Source organism: Trichechus manatus, unplaced genomic scaffold, assembly GCF_000243295.1.
Source record: "Trichechus manatus latirostris isolate Lorelei unplaced genomic scaffold, TriManLat1.0 scaffold00011, whole genome shotgun sequence".
In the NCBI taxonomy this organism is placed as follows: Eukaryota; Metazoa; Chordata; class Mammalia; order Sirenia; family Trichechidae; genus Trichechus; species Trichechus manatus.
The window spans coordinates 1,300,108-1,318,675 of NW_004443947.1; the positions used below are offsets into that span (position 1 = coordinate 1,300,108).

The 18,568-nt window shown below is 47.3% G+C and overlaps 1 protein-coding gene across 1 annotated transcript in view; it reads left to right on the forward strand.

Moving 5' to 3' along the window:
• Positions 1–17,000: 17,000 nt before the first annotated feature.
• F12 (coagulation factor XII) overlaps positions 17,001–18,568 on the forward strand; it is a 6,903-nt gene continuing 5,335 nt past the window's right edge. The window contains exons 1-2 of the mRNA XM_023726417.1: positions 17,001–17,132; positions 17,492–17,549. Of these exons, the coding sequence (XP_023582185.1) occupies positions 17,076–17,132; positions 17,492–17,549 (115 nt within the window). The 5' untranslated portion in view covers positions 17,001–17,075. The remainder of the gene's footprint in view (positions 17,133–17,491; positions 17,550–18,568) is intronic.

Genomic DNA, 18,568 nt, shown 5'->3' on the forward strand with positions numbered 1-18,568 from the left:
CCCCCTCCCGGGAGCCACCCCGGCGCCGGGCCCGCCTCTCCCCGCCCTCTGTTTACTTTATTCTGCCAATAAGCGGGCGGGTGCTCCCCGCGCCGTTTTCCCATTGGATTGCCTTTTTTTTTTATCATTTCCCCGCCCCCTGAGTCAAGGATTCGCTCAAGGGAACGAGGGGAGGGACTAGTTACGTCCCCACTCCCTGGTTGGTCTTCGGGCGGGTTTCAGCCCCTAGGTTCGAATTTCTGGGCCTTCGTAGGATACAGAACTGCCAATTAGGGGCGAGTTCTCTGCGGAAACAGCGGAAGCGGGGTCCTCTGGGTCACGCCCAGGAGACCAAATGGTTGATTGGATAGAGGAAGCGTCGGTCATTCCCAGAAGTGCATTTTGATTGGACTATCAGTTGGGGGGGTGTGGTCATGTGGGGAGGCCCGGGCGCCTTTGGCTCATCTACTACCTTTTCAGGGTTTTGTTGGGGACGCGCTCGGTATCCCTGCTGTCTTGCGGGCCGTATTCCCTTGGGCCGGCCGATCCTGGAGGGCGCGCATCGGGAGCGAGGAGCGTCCCGGAGGAGGCTGGCGGCCTCCCCAGAACCTCCGCGGCTCTGCAGAGGCTGCCAGGCCTCCAGCCGGGCCGCCTCGGCGCCCCCGCCTCGCCCCCACAGCCGGATGTTGTGATTTCTCTCCACCCTCACGGCCTCGCCTGCCCTTGGCCTCTCCTGCCTTATAAGGCCGCACTATCACCCCTAGACTTTGGGATGAGCTCACGCCCATTATACAGGTAGGGAGCCAAGGCGCTGAAGGTCAAGTGGCTGGCTCGAAGCTGAAGACTAGGAGGAAAACAAGGCAGAAATTTTACAGCTAATCAACAACTTTTTGCTCAACCCCACTCCCTCCACCCCAACTTCACAAAGCAGGAAACAGAGGCTTATCCAAACTAAGCAAGTAAGGTAGAGCCAGCCTTCTCTGATCCTTGTTCGTTCGTTCATCCCGAAATACCTACAGAACACTCGCTTTTTGCCAGGCATCTAGCCAGCTGCTGGGATTACAGTGGTGTCCGCAAGATAGCCAGGCTCCTTCCGTGCGTGCTACAAGGGGATTAAAGATAATAATCCTGTAGATAAAAAAGAAGATGGCTTCAGACAGCGATAAGTGCTATTAATACAATGAAATAAAGAGTGAGAGAGAATGGGCTCAGAGTGTAACATTTGAGCAGAGACCTGAATGATGGAAAGAACCCAGTCATGCAAAATTCTGGGGAAACAGAATTCTAGGCAGAGGAAACAGCAAATGCAAAGGCTCAACGCCTAGAATAAGTTTGGTGCATTCAATGAACAGGAAGAAGTCCTGGTCCAGTGGTATGAGATGAGACACAAGGCGCAAGAGCACTAGATCATAGAATGCTTTGTAGCCCATAAACCAAAAAAAAAAACCCAAACCAATTGCCTACGAGTCAATTCTGACTCATGGCAGCCCCATGTGTGTCAGAGTAGAACTGTGCTCCTTACAGTTTTCTAGTTTTCCATGGCTGATTTTTCAGAAGTAAATTGTCAGGCGTTTCTTCCTAGGCACCTTTGGGTGGACTTGAACCTCTAACCTTTCAGTTAGCAACTGAGTGCATTAACCGTTTGCAGCATCTAGGGACTCCTTGTAGACCATAACAAGGAGTTGTTTTATTTTTTGTTTTTTCCCCCTAAGTGAAATGTAAAGCCTTTGAAAGGATAATTTATACTTTTAAAAGATCACTTTGGCTGGTGGACCTTTAGGGGGGCAAGAGTGTTAGCAGAAAGAGCAGTTGGGAGGCTACAGAAGAATTCCAGGAGAGAGATGACCTTGGCTGGGAACTAAGATGGTGGCAGTGGAGATGGAGAAAAGTGGGTGGATCTAGGATACATTTGGGAGTAAAGATAAGTACCTTGAAAGAGGGAAACCCAGTGGCCAGTGGAACAAAGAGTCAGTACCTCACCTAGCCTGAGGTAGGGGTGAGAGTCAGTGAACGCTGTTACGTCCAAGGTGAGACCTGACAGTTAAGTGGGAATGTGCCAGTTTCAGTTTCAGAGATTAGGAGAGGGAGGGAAAGGACCTTCTGGACAAAGCTCTGTAGAGGAAGGAGGGAAGGGCTCATGCATTCACCACCTGAGGTCAGACCATCAGTCTAGAGTTTAAGGTGCAAGTTGGGGTTGGGATTGGGGTTGAGAAATGAGGCTGAGGCCTTAGCGGGGGCCTGGATCAGAGAGGTCCTTGGAAGCCAGGCAAGCAGTTTGGACTTCATTTTGAGGGTAGTGGGGGGCCAGATTTGCTTGGACGGGGGGGCTCTGCGGCTGCACTGTGGAGGACAGGCTAGGGGAGAGTGTTGGGGGTGGGGGAAAAGGCACTAAGTCTGACTTGTTTTGACCTGTTGTTTTGTCACCACATGTGACAACCCCTCCCGTTTGGGAGGTCTCCTATGAGATGAGATGCAGAGACCTCTGCCTTCCACTAGGGCCATCGCAGAGGGACGGCAGTATTTCCTCTCCCAGGTCCCTGGTAGCTGGAGCACTTTTCCAGTGTTTCCAAACAGGTCTTTGAATCCAGAGCAAGTGATCAACACAAGACATCGAGGGCACCGTTTAGAATTCATTGTGGAGGCAGCAGATTGGGAGGCAGTCAAATTGGCCAATCAAACCAGGCCCTTCCTAGAGAGGGGTATTCAGCAAGCATCCCAGAAGCTGTCCAATCAGTTCTTTGTTGGTCTAACTAACCCAGAACTGGCTTTGTTATTTGCAACCAAGTGTCCTGACTAAAGGAAACCCTGGTGGCTTGGTGGTTAAGAACTACAGCTGCTAACCAAAAAGCCAGCAGTTTGAATCTTCTGAACGCTCCTTGGAAACTGTATGGGGCAGTTTTACTCTGCCCTATAGGGTTGCTGACTTGACAGCAACGGGTCCTGATTAAGACAGGCAGATGTTTTAGGAAGAACCCTCAGAGAGAGGAATGGCTCTGCCCTTGCTGGGGCAGTAGTCAGGCTGTGCTTTCACGTGGACAGGGTGGGAGCTATCATGGACCTGGAATGAGCAGGATGTGGCCATTGATCTGGGGTGACAAGAGGAAGGTGTCATGCACAACTCTCAGGTCTGACTCTTCAGTCCGTTCTCCACCCACAGCCAAAGTGGTCTTTTTTAAAAGAGAAATGGGCCACCAACCATCTGAGATATGCACTTCTAGAAATTTATCCTATAATTGCACTCCAGCAAAATAAGAAATGTTCAAATGTTCATTGCAGCATTGTCTGAAAAGGTGGAACATACGAATCGTCCTTATTAGGGACTGGGTAATAAAATTTGGTCCTTTCTTACACAGGAATACTAGGTAGCTGTTTAAAACAAGGGAGTCCCTGAGTGGTGTAAACAAAAGGTTGATGGGTGGAGTCTATCCAGAGGCATCTCAGAAGAAAGGCCTGGCCATCTACTTCTGAAAAAAATCAGCCACGGAAAACTTTATGAACCACAGTTCTACTATGACGTACAAGGAGTTGCCATGAGTCAGAATCGAATCCACAGCAACTGGTGTTTTCTTTTTTTTTGGTTTGTTTTTAAAAAAAAAAAAAGTGGGGGAGGGAGCTCTTCTCCTACTGATATAAATGATCTCCAAGATACATTGTTAAATTTAAAAAAGCCAGGTGCAGAATGGGTATAAGATTTGCTACCATTTGTATAAAAAGGGTCAGGATAAGTAGGGTAAGTTTACCCTGCAGTATAACAATCCCCACATTTCAGTGACATAAAACAACAAAAGTTTATTTCTCTTGCATAGCACACATCCGATACAGGTTGTTGGGGGGTGACAGGGACTTTATTCATGGTAGTCACTCAGGGATCTAGGGTGACAGGCTGGATCTCAATTTGTGCTGCTACAAGGGCAGAGACAGTAAAAGGAAATGTGGTAAGTCATGTAATAGCCTTTAAAGCTTGCACCTGAAAGTGTCACAACTCACTTCTGTTCTTGTTTCATTGGTCAAAGAAAACCACGTGGCCACATTATAAAGGAGTGGGGGTGGGGGTACAACACTGCTATAAACCAAAAAACCAAACCAGTTGCCACTGACTCTGACTCACAGCAACCCCATGTGCATCAGAGTAGAACTGTGCTCCGTAGGGATTTCAGTGGCTGTGACCTTTTGGAAGTAGATCTCCAGGCCTTTCTTCCAAGGCACCTCTAGGTGGGTTCAAACTGCCAGCATTTCAGTTAGTAGCTGTCTTAGTCACCTAGTGCTACTCTAACAGAAATACCACAAGTGGATGGCTTTAACAAAGAGAAGTTTATTTCCTCACAGTAAAGTAGGCTACAAGTCCAAATTCAGGGCATCAGCTCCAGGGGAAGGCTTTCTCTCTGTCGGCCTTGTTCTCATCAGTGTTCCTGGGACTAAGAGCTTCTCTGCACAGGGACCCCGGGTCCAAAGGACACACTCTGCTCCTGGCACTGCTTTCTTGGTGGTATGAGGTCCCCAACTCTCTGCTTGCTTCCCTCTCCTTTTATCTCTTGAGAGATAAAAGGTGGTGCAGGCCACACCCCAGGGAAACTCCCTTTACATTGGATCAAGGATGTGACCTGGGTAAGGGTGGTGTTAGGATCCCACCCTAATCCTCTTTAGCATAAAATTACAGTCACAAAATGGAGGCCAACCACACAATTCTGGGAATCATGGCCCAGCCAAATTGATACACACATATTTTGGGGGACATAATTCAAACCATGACAGTAGCCAAGTGCTTACTTGATTGAGCCACCCAGGTGGCCTCAACACTACTATAAACCTAAAAACCAAACCCATTGCCATCAAGCTGATTCCATCTCATAGAGACCCCATAGGATAGAGTAGAACTGCCTCATGGGTTTCTAAGGAGCAGCTGGTGGATTCGAACCGCCAACCTTTTGGTTAGTAGCCTGAGCTCTTAACCATGCTAAAACCCATTGCTGTTAATTCTGACTCGTAGTACACAGGGACAGTGACCCTATAGGACAGAGTAGAACTGCCCCATCAGGTTTCCAAGGAGCCCCTGGTGGATTTGAACGGCCGACCTGTTGGTTAGCAGCTGTAGCTCTTAACCACTACACACCAGGGTCTCCTAACCAGTAGTAGCAAGGTTTATTTTCCAAAGACGCTAGAAGCAACATCTCCCATCCCATAGGCACTTCTGCAATGTGACATTGCAGCCCCCTCTCATCAGGTGATGGCATCCAGTTGCCCTCCTCTGAATCTGGTATGGCCTTAGGGGCTCTCTTGTAATCAGGAGAATATGGTGGAAGTGATGCCAAGTGACTTTTGAGGCTGGGTCAGCAAAGGCCACACAGCCGGGTTCTCTTGAAATACTTGCTTTCCAGAAGTTTCTCTCAGGATGTCCCAGGAATCAGCTGCCATGCCATGAGAAGCCTAAGCTGAATGGAGAGGCCACCTGTAGGTGCTCTGGTTAACAATACAGCTGAGCCTGACCTTCAAGTTGTCCCACCCCAAGCACCAGACTGTAAGTGAAGAAGCCTCTAGATAATTCTGGCCCCCGGTGATTCGAGTCATCCCCAGCCATTCAAGCATCCCCGCTGAGGCCCCAGACTCCAGACACAGTGGAGAAGAAACAAGCCACCCTGCTGTGTCCTGTCTGAATTCCTGACCCACAGAACCCACGAGCATAATAAAATGGTGGTGGTTTTATGCCACTAAGTTTGGAGTGTTTTTGGTTTTGCTTTTATAACTTATTTTATTTTTGTTGTTTTCATTGAGAATATACACAGCAAAACATACACCAATTCAACAATTTTTACATGTACAATTGAGTGACATTGATTACATTCTTCAAGCTGTGCAACCATTCTCACCCTCCTTTTGTGAGTTATTTTTCCCCCATTAAAATAAACTCACTGCCCTCAAGTTTCCTATCTAATCTTTTGAGTTGCTGTTGTCGGTTTGATCCCACATACACAGATATCTTAAAGGAGCACAATGCTCAAGGCAGCTATTCTTTACTAGTTAAGCTAAACTATTGTTTGGTTTTAAGAAGACTTCAGGGAATATGTTTGGTTGAAGTTTCAAAGATTATCTCAGGGCATCATTTCAAGGGTTCATCCGGTCTCCATGGCTCCAGAAAGTCTGGATAAGTTTGGAGCAGTTTGTTACACAGAAATAGATAACTGGAATAACTACCACATGTCTAGAAGAAGAATACAATTGGGAATATTTGGTGAACAAAACTAACCACCACCATGGACTAATTCGATTGTATACGCATAGATCATCTCTGGAAGGCTACATGAGAACTGGAAACATCGGTTACCTCTGGGAAGGGGGAATTAGGTGGCTGGGGACAGGTGGGAGACAAGCTTTTCATCATATCCCTTTTGGGCCTTGACTTCTGTATCGTATGACTGTATTGAATATTTTTAAAACAAAAGGTATAAACATAACCCTGTCACTCTCCAGTGCAGAACACCCCAGTGATTGCCTGTGGTAGGTGGCCTGTAAGATGGCCGTAATGACCCCCTCCTTATGGTATTCACATGCTGGTGTAATTCCTTCCCCTTCAGTGTGGGCTAGACCTAACAACTCCCTTCTAATGAAAAGAATACAGAAAAAGTGATGGGATGTCACTCCCAAGATTAGGTTATAAAAAGACTGTGGCTTCTTAGGTACCCTCTCTCTCACTGGCTTATTCTGAGGGAAGCCAGCTGCCCCATTTTGTGAGCTGCCCTGTGGAGAGGCCTAGGAGGCAAGGAGCTGATGTTTCCAGCCAATAGCCAAGAAGGATCTGCAGCCTGCCAATAGCCCCGTGGGTGAACTTGGAAATCCATCCTCCCCCAGTCAAAGTGACTGCAGCCCCAGCTGACCCTCTGAGGCAGCCTTGTGACAGACCCTGATTCAGAGGCCCTCAGTTAAACGATGCCATGATCCCAACCCACAAAAACTGTGACATCATAAATTTTTATTTTTTTAAGCTGTTAAATTTTGGGGCAATTTGTTATGTAGCGATAAATAACTAATAGGATTCCCATTATACTTCAGATAAAATCCAAACTCTTCACCATGGCCTACAACAACCAACTTGACCACAGTCCTGTTTACTTCTCTCTTACTATGTCAAGCCCGTCTCCCTCTTGCTCAGTATGTGCCAGCAGCCAGCCCCACACTGACCTTCTTCCTACATCCCTCTGGAGCTTCACTGTCCAAGACAGGAGCCAGTAGCCACATGTGTCTATTTAAATTAATGAAAATTAAAATTCAGTTCCTCAGACATACTAGCTACCTTTTAAGTACTCCAAAGCCGCATGTGGCTAGCATCTGCTATATTGGGCAACATAGATACAGAACATTTCCAACATCACACGAAGTTCTGTCAGGCAATGCTGGTCTGGAGAAAGAAGTGGCTTCTTTTTGTACAAAAGCTCCATGGTGGCAGTCTGAGTGAGTGGGGGAACAATAGTGTCATTGACTGAGAAGAAGTGCAGAATGGTGGGCTGGGTACCTTCTGATCCCCCAAACTTGTCTTTGAACAGGCAGTTCTGGAACCTCTTGAAATCTATACCCAAGTCTCTGCTAGAGAGAAACAGCACGTGTGTATGCATGTGTGTGTGCGCGAGCATCTGTGAGCAGGAACTTGATGGTTTCCCACTTCTCACGCCATATACTCACATCACAGCTGTAGAAAGACAGAAGCCAGGTCAAAGAGACGGTGACTTTCTGCTCTGGTCCAAAGTTTCCCCTGGCAAAGCAGTTGATGGAAGAGACTCAGATGTGCAGGGAGAACTAGGGGCAGGTGTGCAGAAATTGCTTGGAAGAGTAAGTGTGTGTCTGCATGGGAAAATTTCTTTGTAAACCTCTCTAGATTGAGACCCAACTGTTTGCCAGGCTCTGCCTTTCACACTCATTCCCATTCAAACATCACAAGTCAGCCAGACAGTGTGAGTGCACCCAAAGACACGTGGCAGTTAAGCTTCAGGGAGGCTGTGCTCCTTAACCACGGCATACTGGGGGTCAGTGGCCAAGACGGGGTTTGAAGGCTCCTGACTCAAGTCCAGTGCTTTTACTTTTCCAGCCTTGCCCTTTAAACTACTGAATTACTGGCTGATAATGAAGGGTTTTGTTTTGTTTAGGAACTTCCTGGTAACAATGTATGAACTCTTGCATCAGTTCAGACTTTTGGTTGCAACTTTAAAAAAAGGAAATTTATTGGTTTAAGTAACTGCAAAGACTAGGCGGTGGTTCTGACTTTGAGTGCCTCTGGATCCATGGTCTCAAACAGTGTTACCAAAAATCTGTCTTTCCCATATCCTGGCTCTGATTTTAATCTGTGTTGTTTTAAGTCTCAGGCAGGTTCTTCCTCAGAGATGTCAAAGATGGCTGCCAGCATTTCCAGGCTCACTTCCTACCAAACAGCAACCTCTCTAGAAAGAGAAAAACCTACTTTGATGGTTCCAGGGCTGCCTCTCATTGGTTTAATTTGGGTCCGGTGATCATTGAACCAATCACTGAGGATAGGGGGAGGCAGTGCTCTGATTGGCCAGGTCTGGGTCACAGGCTGACTCCACCCTCAACTGAGGGATAAGGTAAACTTTAAGTTAGCCACATTGATTGGGAGAGGTGCAAGGGTGATTTCCCCCAAGAAAAATTGAGGGCCATTACTAGAAGACGGGAGAAGAGATGTGAAGCAGATGAAATGAGAGATGTTTACCACGTGTCAAGTTATGCTTCTCAGCTGTAGCTACCTTGAATTTTCTGGAAATCAAAGAGGCAGTAGGAATGAAGAGAGGTAGAGGGATTTGAGAAATATTTAGCCAACGGAATAAACAGAACTGGGTGGTAGATTAGACCTGAGGTGTGAGGGAGAGGGAGAGTTCTTGGCTGCAAGCAACAGAAAATGACTCTGGCTATTTGAACCAAAGGAAATTTATTGCACGGCCCTTGGGGATTCACAGCATCAACTGGAAAGAACAGGTTTTGAAATGGGCAGGAATGAAGGGTGCATTGGGGGACTAGGAAGGAAGAACTACAAGGTGTCCCTGGAGCAGACACTGTGGTTGTCTACCTAATGTCCATCCACTGCTCTTCCTTGTTTGCAGAGTCCCAATTCTGCTCCAGTGGCTACTTTACCTCACAGGCCTCTCACCTAGCTCCAGGATGGATTGGTCTAAACCAGTTATGGGATCTCTCTACCCTTGCCAGAGATTGTTTTAGGGGAGTCATGTTATGCAGTTCTGGCCAATAAGCCATGAGGTGAGATACTACATCTGTCTTGGGAACAATGGTGCTTCAATAGTAGAATTCTCACTTTCCAGGCAAGAGACCCAAGTCTGATTCCCAGTCAATGCACTTAAAGGTCAGCCACCACCCGTATGTCTTGAATGTTGACATGATTTGGGATTTTTTTGAGGAAGTTTTCCTCATTCCTAAGAGGGAGCTACTAGAAGGGAAAGCCTCCTTTTTTCACTTGGACATTATTGAGTTTAGATGTGATTCTTGGGTCTGTGGCAGTCATCTTGTAGCCATGAGGGGAATCAACCTGAAGGTTTGCTCAGTGAAGACCACAGAGGAGAAATGGAAAGAACTTGGGTCCTTGATGACATTGTTAAACCACTGAGAGCACCACTCCTGGAGCCACCCCACTCAACTCTTGTGATGTAAAGTGATGAATTTCCTTACTGCTTAACTTTAGTTTTCAGAAGGCACCCTGACTTATGCCATCAGCAGGGACAATCTGATCAGGGCATAGGTGGTGCAATGCCAGAGCTCCAACTCTTCTGGCCTTCCTGTGCGCCTTGCTCAGGATTTAGGGTCCTGGGAGAGAGCACCCATTGGTCAAGTTTGGATTCCTCTGGCTGTGCTACAGTAAGAGGGTGATCTGGTCTTATAGGCTTCCATGGTGAGATGTGGTCACTAGAAATTACCCTTTTACCATACAATGAGGGAGGAGTGACCTCCAAATAGAAACTGGGAGTCTAAAGGAAGGGGGAATAGATGTTGAGCATCCAAAAGCCCACAGATATCCACCATCAATCCCAATGGACTCCGCAACCTCATTCCTCACACTCCCCACAAGGTAGCATTCAGTGCTGGAGCCACATTCCTCAGTTGACATGCTGCCTTCAGGCTTCTGTGAAGTTATATTATCCACTCTGCCTAGAAGTCTTTTCCTCCCTTTCCCACCTGCAAACCCTTACTGATTATGAAGACGTGTTCAAAAGACCCCTTCCATTCACAGGGATAGCCGGGTTCTCAGCAGGGGAAGGAGCCAACGTGGGATGGGTCTGCACCCTCGGTGCAAGCGAGAATGATGACCATGCTTTCCCTTTAATGAGCTCGTCTTGACGTCTCACAGTCTCGCTTTCACCATGGTCTAAACAGCTGTCATTAACATATTACCTTTGGAAAAAATTGTTGAAAATGTTCCACTTTTGGAGAATGTGCTAGGGATGCCCCACTCCCTCTGCCCTCCTCTTGCTTTGTTTCTATCCCAGGAAGCCTTCCACAGCCTGCCTCTCTCCCAACAGAATTAAATCACTACATCTGTCTTTGGGAGCAACGGTGCTTCCATAGTGGAATTCTAAGTCTGATTCCCCGCCAATGCACCTAAAGCTCAGAAATCACCTGCGTGTCTTGAATACTGATATGATGCTGAACAGGTTTCAGCAGAGCTTCCAGACTAAGACAGACTAGGAAGAAAGGCCTGGTAATTGACTTCTGAAAAATCAACAAATGAATATCCTCTGAATCACAATGGTCTGATGCTGTTGTGCATGGGGTAGCCATGAGTCAGTGGCTGACTTGATGGCAGCTGACAACAACAACACATCTATCTTCACTTCATTTCCCATAAATTACTTTGTATCAGTCAGGACTCCTTTAATGGAAAATAACAGAATCCCACTCAAATTGGTTTGAGCAAAAAAAGGAATTTATTGGCTCACGTAGCTGAGGCGCCTTGGTGGTACTTGTAGTTTTACGAGCCGGGTTCTCGAACAAAGTCTTCAATAATCAATCTATCTGTATTAGTTACCAGATACTGTGTAACAAATCACCTTAAAACTTACGGTTTCAAACAACAGTAATCAATTATTATTTCTCATCTCTTCTGAGGATCAGGAATTCAGGAACAGCTTAGATTTATGGTTCTGGCAACCCCTCTCATGACATCGTAGGCAAGATGTCAGCTGGGGATGCCGAATCCACTTCCAAAGAGGTTCACTCAATGGCTGTCAAGTTGGTGCTGGTTGTTGGCAGGAGGCTTTCCTTTCTCCCCACGTGGACCTCTTTACAGGGCTGCTTGGGTGTTCTTACAGCATGGCAGCTGGCTTCCCTGAGTGAGCAATCCAAGATACCAGGGCAGAATCTGCAATGCCTTTTATGACCTGGAGTTGGAAGTCAAACACCATCACTCTGCCATGTTCTATTGGTCACACAGAACAGCCCTGACTCACTGTGGGAGGAGATTATACAAGGGCATGAATATCAGGAGGTGAGGATCCTACCACCACATCCCTCCCTCCTTCCTTCTCTGTTTGCTCTACTTTTTCTATGCGTAGGCTTCATTCTCAGGGAGGCCCTCCCCAAGCAGTGCCAAAGGTGGCCATCAACATCTCCAGGCCCGTATCCTTCATGCTTAGCAACTCCATTGGAAAGAAAGTAGCTCTTTCCAAAAGTTCTGGCAAAAGTTCCAAGGCAGACTTTGATTGGCCTAACTTGTGTTACATGTTTGTCTCTAAACCAATCACTGCCATTCTCTGACTGGCCAGATTGAGGCCACACCCCCAGAACTGTGGGTAGAGCTGGTAACACTAAAGGCTCATGGAGGAAGTGAGAGTGGGATGGTTCCCAAAGGAAAAACCAGGGTGCCATTAATGAACTAGGGTAAATGCATGCTAAGCAGGAAAAACAACACATGCCCACCCCATCTTCCTCCCTTGTGCCCCAGCCACACATTTTAGCACCCTTTGGTTTTGCACTTAAACTTGGTTTTGACTTTCTTATGGCAGGTAGAATTCTAAGAGGACCCCAAGATCCCTACCTTCTGGTGTGTGCACACCTTTGCCCAGTTAGTCAATGAAACAGTAATCTATGTGCTTCTGTGAAGGGATTTTGCAAATATAACTAGGGTCTCAAATCAGTTGACCTTAAAATAGGGAGATTACCCTTGGCGGGCCTGACACAATCAGATGAGCCCTTAAACGTGAGGAGTTTCTTTCTTGCAAAGAAGATTTGAAGTATGAGAGAGATTCAATGTGAGGGAGAGTCTCTGTTGCCTACTTTGAAGATGGAGGGGGCCACATAAGAGAAAAATGAAAGCTGCCTCTAGGAGCTGAGAGCAGCCCCTGGCTGACAGCCAGCAAGGAAATGGGGACCTCAGTCATATAACCACAAGGAACTGAATTCTGCCAACAACCTGAATGAGCCTGGAAGTGAACTTTTCCCAGAGCCTCTGGAAAACTCAGCCTTGACTGCAGCCTTGAGTAATACTCTGCGCAGACAGTGCCAGACTTTTGACCTACAGATCTGTGAACTAATAAATGGGTATTGTTTTAAGCTGCTGAGTGTGTGATAATTTATTATGCTGCATTTATTATGCAGCAACAGAAAACTAATACACTTCCAAGTGAACTCTAAGATCCTGTGATACAGTGAATTACTTAATATGGCCCTTTTAGCCATAGTCTTTGTAACTCCCACCAAATGATGGGGTGGGACTATGCAAATATGGTGCTTGTGGCCCACCAAGGATACTGGATAGCTTGACAATAATGTAAATAAGGTGCATGGCATCCTTGTGGGGGTGGGACCATGCAAATACGGTGAATAGAACCCTAATGAGGGGATTGGTCAGTTTTGCCATCCATTCTGCTAGGCTTAAGGGGAGACATGGAGAGAGAAAGAGAGGAGTTGTAACACGGAAGACAGAGAGAGGCAACAGAGGCAGTAGAACCAGGACAGAGAAGAAGAGTTGTAACACTGGAGATAGTGAGAAGCAGTGGCAGAGAAACGGTGGCAGCAGAACAAGGACACCAGCAGGAGATGGCGCAGTGGGCTTCTCAGCCCGTGGAGTGAGAAAGCTGAGTGGCTTCGGACAGGAGGCTTACTAGTGGAGTGGTGTGCCTCCGGACACTTATCAGCAGAGCTAAAAGAGTTTTGTAACACTTGCCCAAGCAGAGCAGAGGCCAGGCCGAGGGGCCAAGGACCACAGAGAGACCTACCTGTGGGCAAGGCTGAGAAGAGGCTGTCCTGATCAAAGAACTGTATCCTGAGTGTTCCTGAACCTGAATCGTAACTTGTTACTTCCCTAATAAGCCCCATAAATGTCAGTGTGGTCTGTGAGTTCTGTGTGGCCATTGCAATGATTTATTGAATGCAGAAGAGAAGTGGAGAGTGCTGTGAGAGGGATGGTGGGTGTCAGAATTGGTAAAAAGGTTGGAGAGAGGAGATATGTCTGACCTCCAACTCATAGCAATCAGCCTTGGGCTGTTGATCTTGATTCTCCTTCCTCCTTGTGAAGTTAAATGAGGAGGTCAGATGCCCCTGTCACACCATTTTTACAGTTGGCATCAGGAATGGGATTTGTTGCAAAGGCTCCAGACTCATGGAAGCATGGGACTTTGTAAGAGAAAGAATGAAGGGATGTGGGAAGTAAAACTTTATTCTTAGATGGTTACCTTTAATTGTTGTTACCTGTAATGGCTGAAAGGAAAGTAAAAGCTGAGGGGAGAAAAGCCCTATCTGAAGTGGCCTGGGGCAAAAGCCAAGTTGATTAAACAAAACCATTGATGGGGGCCAAGGTTAACTGGTTCCACCCACCCAGAGGCCCTAGGCCATATGTATATGAATGGGAAGATAGTCAAGTGTGAAGAAGATGAAGCTGGAATGTTTTAAAAAATGGGTAAGTGTTTATTTGAATGTACTATGGATATTGAATGTTTCTCCTACCTAGTGCTGTAAAGCAGACCTAAATGTATGACGAAAATGAACACTGGATATAATAGATAACAGAGAGTGTGTAACTCCGCCTTCAGCCAATACTTGATTGGATATGTGAAAAGGCGAACTAGGATTTGCCTGAAAGAAACACAGGCTGTTGGTTTGAATGCAGTAACCCTGTGTATAGAGTATTGGGGGATTAGGTTGAAAATCTGAGCCCTACCCAGAATCTTTCCAGTTAGGAAGTTTGCATTTGAAAAGACATACAGACCCACCTAGAACTGCTGAGAGAGCAGGAGATTTGCATTTGAAGGAAGGACCTGCAGACAAAAAAAAAAAGAAAAAAGATTGTTTTGCTTTTTGAATTTCAAGCAAGCAATTTGCCTTTGGATGCATTGAGGCTGGAAAAGTCAGTGCCCATCAGAAGAACCCCCTTCCAGGACTGGAAGTTAAAGGGAGCTGGTGAGTAGACAGCCTGATATGCTCCCTTTGTGGTGGCCACCTGGGTCCACACATGAGTTTAAGTGGGGGAAGTACAGCTGAGTTTGGACATGTTCCATTGGCACACGTTGACCTAGTCCATGGAGACTAGGGATGAGAGAGAGAGAGATAGGGCTGGTTGGTGTGAAGTGTGGAGCCCTGGTGGTGCAGTGGTTAAGAGCTCAGCTGCTAACAAAAAGCTTGGCTGTTTGAATCCACCAGCTGCTCCTTGGAAACCCTATAGAGCAGTTCTGCTCTGTCCTATAGGATAGTTATGAGTTAGAATTGACTCCACAGCAATGGGTTTCACAGGGTGGTCTGAAGTGCAGGTAATTGTGTGGACTCTTGAGCCTACCAGTGGTGCTGGTTGACCTAGCCTATGGGACTAGGGAGGAGAGAGAGAGAGAAGAGGCTGGCCGATCTGAAGTGCCAGGAGGTTTGTGGACTCCCGAGCCTGTGGTTGGTAACCACTGACCTAGCCCACAGGTGCTAGGAATGAGCTGACCAGAACCTGACCTAACGAAGAGAAAGATGTTTGACACCATGAGCTGGTATAGATTGCTGCAATTTGATGACTTGCTCTGGACTGGAATTTGCTTATGGATGCAGACACTCAAAGTTCCAGCTGGAACAGAAGATTCTTCAAGACCAAGGAAGATGCTCATCTCCTCAGAGTACTAATTTGATAGGGCTGGGCAATTTAAACATTGGCTATCTAAAATGGGGGGAGATAAAGGCATGAAGTGGCTGATTTACATGCTTTCGTGGGTGTGCTTACCCTCAAAATGAGGGGGACAAAGGAGGATTCCCCATTGAGTAGATTCCTCTTTTCCTGATAGGTCTGGGGAAGAGAGTGTAGGGGAAGATGCTGATAGGATCATATGATTCAGCTGTGAGTAATGATTGTTGACAGGGTTAATTGTGATTGTAAAAACTGTAATTGTATAAGCAACTACTGTGAAAGAGTAGACAAAGTGGAGGTACTGCTGGACTCGAGTACAGTGGCTGAACATGAAGTTCCTTTAAGGCTTTGCTATGCTGGTACCTAGTGAGGCTCAGAGCAAGGGAATAATCTACTGTCAGTTAAATTTTGTCAGACACCAGAAGGGTCAACAGGAGATGAGCTGTGGAGAATCTGACCAGATCAGATGGACACCTGCAGCAGACCTAAATGGCTGGTACCTGAATAACCTCACCCTGAGGACTCTTTGCCCTACTGAAGGACTAATTGTTAATGACTGTTTTGGACTGATAAAATGATTGGGAGGAGGAAGTTCATCTTCAAGTATGAAAGGGCCAATGGCTAGAAGAGCCAGGGGTGGCCTGTGATGCAGTAAATTACTCAGTATGTCCCTTCTTGCCATATTCTTTGTAACTCCTACCAAATGACTGGGTGGGACTATGCAAATACGGTGCTTGTGGCTCACCAAGGGCATTGGATAGCTTGATAATAATGTAAATAAGGTGCATGGCACCCTTGTGGGGGTGGGGCCATGCAAATAAAGTGTATAGAACCCTAACAAGGGGATTGGTCAGTTTTGCCATCCTTCTAGGCTTAAAGGGAGACATGGAGAGAGAGAGGGAGAGGAGCTGTAACACAAAAGACAGAGAGAGGCAGCAGAACTAGGACAGAGAGGGAGAGCAGTAACACCAGAGACATCGAGAAGCCTCAGCAGAGAAATGGCAGTAGCAGAGGCAGCGGAACCATGAGACCAGCAGGAGACAGGGCAGTGGGCTTCCTGGCCCATGGAGTGAGAAAGCTGAGCACCTTTGGACAGGAGGCTTTCTGGCAGAGTGGGGTACCTCCAGGAACTTGGTGGAGCTAGGGTTGCCAACCCATAGAGCTAGACCTGAGAGCCTTCGGGCTGAGGCTTACTGGTGGAGTGGGGTGCCTCTGGACACTTATCAGCAGAGCTAAAAAGAGTTTTGTAACACTTGCCCAAGCAGGGCAGAGGTCAGGCCAAGGGGCCAAGGGGCCAAGGGCCAGAGAGAGACCTGCCTGTGAGCATGGCTGAGAAGAGGCTGTCCTGATCGAAGAACTGTATTCTGAGCATTCCTGAACCTGAACTGTAACCTGTTACTTCCCTAATAAACCTCATAACTGTGAGTGTGGTCTGTGAGTTTTGTGTGGTCATTGTAATGAATTACTGAACCCAGCAGAGAAGTAGAAAGTGCCATGGGAGGGATAGTTGGTGTCAGAATTGGCAAAAAGGTTGGAGAGAGGAGGTATGTCTGACCTCCGCCTCAGAGGAATCAGCTTGGGCTGTTGATCTTGATTCTCCTTCCACCTTGTGAAGTTAGAGGAAGAGGTCAGATGCCCCTGCCTTGCCATTTTTACAGACACCTGAATAGAGAGCTTCTCTTTGATCTCGTAATCCCCTCACCCCTAACAGGACCCAGAACACAACACTGTTTCTTATTCCTCCTTCCAGCCCCACTATCCAGGAAGGAGAAGGGGAACCCAGCTCCTCATCATTCGGCCCCCACCCACCAACTTCTACTTCCCCTTCCCTTGGGGGCCTCTCAAGGAAGCGGCTCTGCTTGGCTTTCCATAGCTTGTGCCCCACAGGCTCAAGGGGACAGCTTGACCTGTCCTCACTTCCCAGGCCTCAGAAACCTTTGACCAGCTGTATTGATCTGGACTCCTGAACAGGCAGTTGGACCAACAGAGAGACGCCATGAGGGCTCTCCTGCTTTTAGGGTCCCTGCTGGTGAGCCTGAAGTCAGTGCTTTCGGTAAGGGTTGTGGGAAGCAGGAAGACTGTGCTAGAATGGCCTGGGGGTGGGGGTCCCTCTTCCCTCTTGCCAGTCTTGGCCTTTGGCCATGACCTATTGGCCCAGTTGTGGAAAGGTGAGGCCAGCTGAGAAGGCCCAGGCAGGGGAAATAGACAACCAGAGATGGTGGATATGAGGGCATGAATTTCTGCCGGGAGGAGACCTTGACGAGACAATGAGAGGAGGAAGAAATGGTCTCAGATCTTGGGAGGAAATCTCTCTATTTCTGGGCAGTGAGAAGAAGTTAGCAACTAGCTTGGGATCAGGGACAGGCTATGACTTTCTGGGCAAATTCCCTGCCCTCTTATTACCCCCTGTAGACTCCACCTTGGAAAGTCCCCAAGGAGCACAAGCACATGGCTGGCGAACACACAGTGGGTAAGTAGCCTGACTCTGCGTCCCAACCCCCTTGGGTGGGGATAGAATGGTAAGGAGTGTGCAGAGGGAGTCTTGGGCCTGTCAGATAAGGGGGGCATACTGGACACTCAGCCAGAAGTGTCTGGCTAGCATTCAGACCTGAGTACCTATTCTGTGCCAGGTCTGTGTCCATGGCCAGCAGGGACCCAGGGTGATACTGAGCTGAGTGCTCCTTGAGGCCAGGGGTTGGACTGTATCTGAGTGCCCAGTCCAAAGCCTGGCACAAGCAGGTGTTTTGGGGGCATGCTGGCTGAAGCCCTCATACCTGGGCTCCTGAAGGTCTTCATTCTCCCAGCCTCCTGCTCTCGTTTTCTTTCCTTGATACATCTTTCGGGCATCTGTCATGCCACACAGGTCCCATGATGGGAAACGAAGGATCAAGAGCTGGGCTCTGGAGCCCAAATGCCTTTGAATCCTGGCTTCCTCACTTATGAGCTGAGTGACTTTGGGCGAGTGACTTAACCTCTCCTAGCTTCAAGTTCCCCATCTGTAAAACCAGCATGATAACAGTAAATCTACAGGGTTGTTTAAAACAAGGGGTCATCAATCCATGTAAGGCCCTCAGCCCAGAGCCTGGTGCATGATGAACACTTCTAACATACTAGTATTTGTTGTGTTGAGAATATACACAGCAGAACATATACCAATTCAATAATTTCTACATGAACAATTCAGTGACACTGATTACATTCTTTGAGTTGTGCAACCATTCTCGCCCTCCTTTTCCAAGTTGTTCCTCCTCCATTAATATGAACTCACTGCCCTCTAAGGTTCCTATCTAATCTTTCAGTTGCTGTTGTCAGTTTGATCCCATAGACATAGATCTTAAAAGAGCACAGTGCTCAAGGCAGAAATTCTTTACTAGTTAAGCTAAACTATTGTTTGGTTTTAAGAAGACTTCAGGGGTATTTTTGGTCTAACATATTAGCTTTTATTATTAAGTTCCTTTTTAGATGGGGGCAGGGTGAGGGGAGGAGAGT